This window comes from Sycon ciliatum, chromosome 2 (genome assembly GCF_964019385.1).
Source record: "Sycon ciliatum chromosome 2, ocSycCili1.1, whole genome shotgun sequence".
In the NCBI taxonomy this organism is placed as follows: Eukaryota; Metazoa; Porifera; class Calcarea; order Leucosolenida; family Sycettidae; genus Sycon; species Sycon ciliatum.
The window spans coordinates 42,120,087-42,128,100 of NC_088644.1; the positions used below are offsets into that span (position 1 = coordinate 42,120,087).

The 8,014-nt window shown below is 47.1% G+C and overlaps 1 protein-coding gene across 1 annotated transcript; it reads right to left on the minus strand.

Moving 5' to 3' along the window:
* Nucleotides 1-2,796: 2,796 nt before the first annotated feature.
* LOC135810159 (LIM/homeobox protein Lhx5-like) lies at nucleotides 2,797-4,786 on the minus strand. Its single transcript, XM_065323628.1, has 2 exons — nucleotides 4,476-4,786; nucleotides 2,797-4,152 (listed from the first exon to the last, which is right to left on the minus strand). The coding sequence occupies exons 1-2, from the start codon at nucleotides 4,645-4,647 to the stop codon at nucleotides 3,326-3,328; spliced, it is 999 nt and encodes a 332-aa protein (XP_065179700.1). The 5' UTR covers nucleotides 4,648-4,786; the 3' UTR covers nucleotides 2,797-3,325.
* Between the last annotated feature and the right edge of the window lie 3,228 nt (nucleotides 4,787-8,014).

Consider the following 8,014-nt stretch of genomic DNA (forward strand, 5'->3'; position numbering starts at 1 on the left):
CGAATCACGTTGTTTTATTTAAAACTACACCGCTGCCACCAATGTAATGGGTAGCCGAGTGGTAGGCGCGGTGAAATCAACAAGAATTACTTTTATTCTACTTCTTTCAGGTACACACCTGAGATATAATTATTAGTGAAAGAAGAAGCGGCAAAATAACTGACTTTCTCTCCGGTGCACACCTGGAGGTTGAATAGCTCGTTATTATCAAAATCTCATCTAAACAGAAATGCGCAGCAGCTTTTATGCAGCAGACGCCGTACGCTTATATACGGAGATACACTAACTATACATCAGGCAAAGCTCCGTATTAGTTCCGTACTACTTCCGTATTGGTCGGGCAGGGATACTACAATTGTAGTTGACGTTGATTTAGTGACTTTGGCAAGTTTGAGTCGTGTCAAGAAGTCAGGTAGGATTCAGTACTAGGCAGTAGTGAAACGTGAGTGGTAGTCTTTGCCGGTTTCTGAGGGTATCCTGGATTTGGTGTGCAGCGCTGTGGAAATGGCTTGCTGTGGAGGTCCCAGCACTGGATGTTGTATCAAAGGTACGACCTCGTAGCACGTGCTAAACCTAAACAAATTCAAAAATTGACTTGGGTCTGTGGGAGTGTGTGAGAGAACGCCCACTCGTTCCGTTGTGACAGATTCCAGGGCCTCGTTGAGGGGCCCTACCCCATCACCCATGGCTGCTTCTGGACTTGTTCTAGGTTTGAGTCCCGCGCACGAACAGAATGAGCACGAAAATGTTAAAAAATTGTAAATGCATTTGTTTGGCTCCTGGGTGGCTCGCACACCGTGGCACTATGCCGGAAATTTGAGTTTTTCCGGCCTGGAAAGCCTGTCAGTGAGGCGCAAGAACTTGTAAATCATGTCCTGAGGGCCAGCACAGTGGCAGGAGTGTGTGGTCAAAATTTCACTCAAATCCATTGAGAAACACCAAAGTTACGGTCAATTGAATGCCATATGAAATTTATGGGTAGGCTGCCCCCTTAAGAAAAAAAAGAAAAAGAACTTCAATAAGCCACCTCTACAATCAGCACTACGGAAGAAAACCAGGCGGAATGCCCAAAATCAACATGGAACGAATCCAATAATAGTACAACTAACTTCAGACAAGAACAATACAAAATCCAGACCTCTGAATGTGATGTGAACTGCCATTGTCTCTCAGCCACTCACCGGCGTTCCCCAGCCACCGCCAAATCCCGCAGTGCATTGACTGGTCGGTGGTACGATGATCTAGCTCCGCGAATGCACATAATAGCTGACCGTAATACTAAAATTGCAAAGGCAAGGCGACAGCGTGCATATGTCGTCATCTCCGCATACTTCTTTTTTTCTCCCCTGGAAAGTAGACCACACAAACGCTTGATGAAACACGAGCACTCTGGCGCACAACAACCGGCCGTGGTGAAAATGAGAGGAGTGAATGTACCATGATCCACATTGATTATGCGTTCAGCATACTCGGATTTCTTTCTGCGCTCGTACTCTGCCAAAAGCTTCTCCAGTGGCTTCGCAGCATAGGAAGGCGCATCAGGGTGAAATACTCGAACGTCCATGTAGGCGTTCTGGGCCCAGGTCCACAGCCCCCTCGCGCGAATGTCTGCCCCGGCATCATCCGCTGTATTCGTAGACGCCGCGACAAACACCTCACCAGAGAGTGGCACGAGCACTGGCTCCACAGCAACGTCCACGCACACTTCAGTCAGCAAATCAGCCAGGATGTCTCGATATAATTATAATTATTATCATGACATTCGGTGCTGAATAAAGTGTTTTTTGTTGTTTTTTTACCTCAGCTGTAGTCCCCTCCACTGATAGTCGATGTTAGCGCTATTAGCGGAGCTCTTTTGCGCGCTGCTTCTCACACCCTCTTATTGACAGGGGAGTTGTTGGCCTTTAGCAATGCTGGTTTGGGAGCTTGCACACCATTGTCCAAGGCAATTTGCCGAAACGTTGGAATGATTATGGTGAAATGTGTTGAACTATTGCAATATCAATGGAATAGAGCGTGTAGGCTCTACTCTGAAATGTATATATTTTAAATAGAAGAAATCAGATGAAAACGAGTTATGAAACTTATGAAGCAACTATCCACGCATACTATGCATCTTGTTACAGTCGTGGATAGTTGCTTCATAACTCGTTTCCATGTGATTTATTCTGTTTTAATTGTATACACGTATGTTCATGTAGGAGCGGAGCCATACCGGTCTAGAGAAGGGCAGGCACCTAAAACGTTCCCGGAAAACGATCATCCCACAGCCCACACATGTCCAGTCTTTCCACTGTCTACCCACACCAAACGCAGATCGGCTATGCACTGTACATGTACATGTACATGCCGTGTTTCTTATGACACTCTAACAGCATGACTGACAGAAACGAGAAGATGTCTTTTACTTGAAGTGTATGTGTCACTTTTATCCGCAAAGTAATCATCACTGACCGGGATTCCCAGTAATCCAGGTAAATGCCAATGTGAAATAATGACAACAAGGAAATGCACGTCATGAGGGTAACTGGGGGGGGGGGGGGTAAGCTGGTTTATGTTGACAGTACTAGGATCTTAGGACTACGGATCCGCTTTAGGAAAGTGCAGTTATCTGGATACGGTATAATTTTGTTTGGTATATTTTATTCTATTTCGCAAGAATGAACAGGCATTGCTGCCTTCCTGCCCGGAAAGGTTCATTGTTCCAGCTCTCAAAGAATGGCGAGGATTGTATGATAATCTACATGTATATTAATTATCAAAATTTGTTCGAATGGCCAATTCAACATCGGCATGTGACTCGTGCCAATTGCATACTATTGTTAATGAAGACGTGGGAACCCATAGGGCTACTCAGTGTGTCCTGCAGCGTTGATCACACCTCTTACAATGTACATGTACAGTATAATATAGGAAAGTTGTGAGTATGGTTTGGGAATGCAAAATCACCACACTGTTAGAATACTTTCTGGGGGTTTTAAAAATGACAAATATTCACTGTGCCATTTACAATTGTTAAGCCCATGGATCCTTCCATGAGTGACATGCGAACTGTAACTATTAATATTGTCAATCAAGATCTTCAACAATTTCTTGAATGGATAAATTATAAGAATATGATATTGATAGTTCATTCCTCGCATGTTCGAAAGCTTCTTTTGAACTTCGTGACATGATTTTGAGTGTATTAGCTACATGTTCAAGTAGATAGAATACATATTTAAAAAAACTTTTTCACATTTCAAAACTTGTTCAGGGCTTGATCAGAAAAATGGCATGTGCATGAATCTAGTCTGTGAGCAGCTTTGTCACTTAAACCTATTTGCTATGATCTGTTTGCATAGTGTGGTCGAGCCGTTCGTGGTGTTGCAGCCGGGTGGGGCAGTTTCGTTTGCGCCTCATTGACGGTGGTGCGCCGACCATCAGCTAGTGTTGCAGTGTTGTCCACGAATCCACTATGGCCATTGAATGTTGGCTGTTCGAGCTGTGCCGGCTGGGCATGTGGCTGAGGACATTCAGATGTTTGAAAATCGTTCGTCACATCCACCGGTGCAGTCATATGTTGACCTAGGTGGTACTGGTCGTACAGATATGGTAGAACAGCTGCCCGATTGAAATATACACTGGGATGGATGTTGCCAGACATTAAGTTGTACAAGGCTAGATCAGAAACCTGCAGTCGTTGCATCATGCGAATTCTCTTCTCCTTAGATCTTTTATTCTGAAACCATACTTGCACCACTCTCTTCGTCAAGCCAGTTTCCTTGGCAACCCTTTCCTGAACATGTTTGGGGGGCTTGGGATTGCATTGAAACGTATTCATGAGCACTGAAAGCTGTTCTGGTTTGATGTGTGTGCGAGGACCTCGTTCTTTGTTCGCTTCATCTGACCGAGATCTCTCCGAATTTTGAAGTCCAGGGGAGGCGCTGTCACTCACTGTGCCTATGTGTCCTTCGCTGGTTGTTTGGCCCTTTGGTGAAGATGCTTCTGGTGATAAATCGAATTCCGCGTCGTTTGTGTGACCAGACCACAGATCTGCAATGCCCATACCCAACTGTGCCGTCTGGTTTTGAGGCAGAGATGATGACACATGCGTTGAGGAGTGTTGGTGCGATGTCGGACTTAACTCCAATGGCGGAGACATGAGCATGCCTACACAACATAATGCAGAACACAAAATTAATATGCAATAATTATTAATATGCAATGATAATTAATAACAAATACTAACGCGGACGTGTGATCAATGCACCATGATTTTAATGTGTTCTCCTGTTATTGTAGCAGAGGTGACTCTCATTCAGGCGCATAGCGACCCAATGCGTACATGTAACCATGGCGTGAGATCAGATTCCACAACCGCGAAACGGGTGCTCAGCATCAAAGATGGAGCAATGACACACAAGACATGGAGCGATGGATAGAAATGTGTGCTTTTTACACTAGTATAATTATATCTATCGTCAATGTCTTACTTTGTAAATCTTCTGTTGTAGCAGGCATTGTTGAATGAGGCACCACACCGGAATCTCGCTCAGTGGCTGGTGTTGTAGTACCACTGGCACACCAGAAGCATTTCATCACGGCGTTGGGCTGCATAAACAAGGCGTCCGTTGCGGCTGGCCGCGTGTTACACACTGCACACATGCAGCACTGCTGATGGATGGCGATTATGCCGAATGTCTGACAGTACGAGCCACCAGTGATGTCCTTGCTGCACAAGCTGCAGCTGTGAGGATTGGACCAGAAGGAAATAATTATGGGACACAAAATCGATTAACTAAATATCCTGGCAGATACAGCTACAATTGAGTGATTTTATTTGGTTACATGGTTGATATGAGTATATGGGTGATATCGTAGTTCTGATGTTTCATGATGTTTCATATCTGCATTTCGGTCTTTCCTAGGAGCTGTTTGTCACACCACTACCACCCGTCCCCTCTTCCTCCCGAAGCCTGCGCCCAATACGTTTGCATACATGCTTATCTAGCAGGTAGTACACAACATGACTGGTTGGATAACTTATTATGGACAATGATTGCTGCTTTCCGGGATGTACGTGACACATGTAATCATGCGGAACACTCTGCCGAACCGGAAAACTGAATATCTCTCGTCGTAACGTCTGTCAGGACTATACGGAATTCGTATTCACTACCTAATCACCTGTCAGGACATATTTTGACATCGCGTTACTTCACAGTTGGTTTCTGGTGTAGCATCTCCCTCTCTCTCTCTCTTTCTCTCTTTCTCTCCCTCTCTCTCTCTCTCTCTCTCTCTCTCTCTCTCTCTCTCTCTCTCTCTCTCTCTCTCTCTCTCTCTCTCTCTCTCTCTCTCTCTCTCTCTCTCTCTCTCTCTCTCTCTCTTCTATCTCTCTTTCTCTCCCTCTCTCTTCTCTCCCTCTCTCTTCTCTCTCTCTCTTTCTCTCTCTCTCAGTTCTCTCTCTCTCTCTCTCTCTCTTCAGTCATCTCTCCCCCTCCTCCTCCCCCCGCCCCCCCCCCCCCCATGGTGCTTGCTGTGTACGCCGATCCCGAGACCCTTGGTGAGGGGAGTCCACCCCACCTCACCAGCGCAGCTCATGTAGCGCCTGAAAACCCATTGTGTTTTTTTTGTTTTGTCTTTTTTTTGTTTCCCTTATTCCGTAGGTATGTGCACTGTGATAAAGAAATAGAAAACCGAATGCCCGATCTTGCAGTACAAACCCTCACCTCTTGTTGCATTGTGCAGGCGCCTTCACCACTAGTCCTTTGATTCCCATAGGTTCACTGATTGCCTGACCATTTTGCAGCAGTGGATTAGGCTGATCGAAGCCTGATTGGGAACTGGGTACACGTACATGTTGGACATGTGTTTCAGACGTGGTAGAGGAGCTGTGTGAGACAGTAGCGTGGACACGGTGTTGTAATGCATGGCTGAGAAGCGCTGCACCTGTGTCGCTGGGACTCCAGCCGTGGCTCTGCCTTGCACCATGCGTCGCGCCATTTCTCAGTGATGATGTCGGCGGATTGTGCTTGGTTTGGCGAAGGTCTTGAAATACATTCCCATGCTGATTATGTGTTCGCACACTACCCAGTTGTTGCCCATTTTCTGGAAACACAAAAAAGGAAGCACAAATAAAATTTGTTCCTAAGCATACTTTATATAGTCAGAGTGGGTTTAGTTTCTACGTACACTACAGTACGGTAGGTTCGGGCCTGGTTGAAATCTGGCTTCTAAGTTCGTATTGTTCGTATTGTTGTCCCTCACGTGGACGTGCGGCTAGTTGTTGGAGGTGACAGCGTTGTGAATAGCTATACTGGCTCTCAACGTCTGTTTAGCACAACTCTATGAGCGACTCTGACTCACGCTGCTACCTGGGGCTTCACGAGGTGTTTGTCGCGCTGGAAACAAAGCGTCTCTGTAAGTTTGTATCCCTGGTGATGGTTTGGCCTGGAGAGCAGTATATAAGTGGTGCTTTTCAGGCACAATCTTCCTCAGCCTACTCAAGCTCAACTGATGAGGGGTGAATTCCCCGAAACACTGTGTATTGAGCAGGGAGTGGTGCATTCTTTCAGGTTTGCCTAGCGGAAGGTGCGACGTGCTCCTCGTGTGCTCCGGATGGCAGTCGCGAGTCAGTCAAGTGTCAAGTTCGGCAAGAAGCGTGTGCTCCTCGTTGGAGCAACCAACTTCAAGACTATTACCGCCGAAGTCGCAACTTCTAAGTTCGTAGATTATTTGTACACTGTATCATGATTATTTTAATGAATATTATGAATCGGTATTTTACACTGATGGCCAGCCACTCGACCTCAGGCAGCAATCGAATGAGGAACATCCATTCACAATCGAAGAAGTACGGTCTGCAATTATCAAGCAGAAATCTGGTGGTGCTGTCGGTCCTGATGGTATCAGTGCTGATGTTCTGAAGTCAGCTCAAAACCTTTTCGCACCCTGGCTGACGAATTTCTTCAACGCTGTTCAAGCTACAGAGTACTGCCCTGACGACATGCGCTGCGGCCTCATCGTTCCCAGCTGACTATGCTTATGCAATCAACGGAATTCCGCCACCTTGCAGTTGATTTTCCCCATTTCTCTCCTCATCAATCCCTACTTTACTCAGTATTTTTGCACTGACTGTGGACAGTTGTGACTTTTTCAGCTCCGTAGTGTTTGACAGCCCAGCCGGCAACAGGCCGGTCTGGAAGTAGGACAGTAGTATTAGTGTGAATAGTGGCAGTGTAGGGTAGCATAGGGTAGTAGGGTAGCGTAGTGTAGGGGTGTAAGAAGTCAAAATCAGGGAGAACCTCTTCGCCATGGGCGAGCTCGCAGGAGAGCCTGCGATGAAACTGCTCTGCTCCCTCCCGGGCATAGAGCAGACTCTGCTCAGCGTGCTGCAGACCCTGACGTCTCATATCAGCGAGTCGAGGGATCGTGAGGGTCGTCTCCATCAGCGTGTGGACGATCTCTCCACGCATCTCCTAGCCCTACGTGAGGAATTTTGTTCACTGCAGAAATCCGCCATTGTTGTTCCCGACAAGGCCCCTGCACGATCTACTCAGCACCAAGTCCAAGGCGACAAATCTCGTACCCGTACGAAACCTCGTAACCGTCCTCCCCAGCAGGGCCAGCCTGACCCAGCTGCAGCAGCAAACCAGCTCGACCCAGCCGATGCAGATGCTGGACAACAGTCAGGGCAGATCGACGTGGCCTCTGGCTCTGCACAGCACGAAACCCGTACCCGTACGGACGACCCCGGCTTTGTCGATCCTGAGCCTGTGCAATCAGACTGCGAGAAGAGCCACCCTATCATGGCCGTCATCAAGGATGACAGTTGGAAATTAGTTGCGGCGGGCCCGCCAAGAAAGAAGCGATCTGTGTTCTTTGTGGGCAACTTGAGCCACGACTGCACAGTGGACAGTCTCACTGAGTTTGTACACCGTAGGTCGGAAAGCGTAGGGACGCCTGTCAAAGCCCACCAATGCAGCCTACATACAGCCGGAAATGGGCAAGTGTCAGCCAGGATATCGGTTGA

Coding starts and splice junctions, on each gene's coding strand:
- LOC135810159 (XM_065323628.1), bottom strand. CDS start 4,647: ATGTGTGCAGTGTGTAACACGCGGCCAGCCGCAACGGACGCCTTGTTT. Junction 4,153..4,475: donor TACAACAGAAGATTTACAAA/GTAAGACATTGA, acceptor TATGTTGTGTAG/GCATGCTCATGTCTCCGCCA.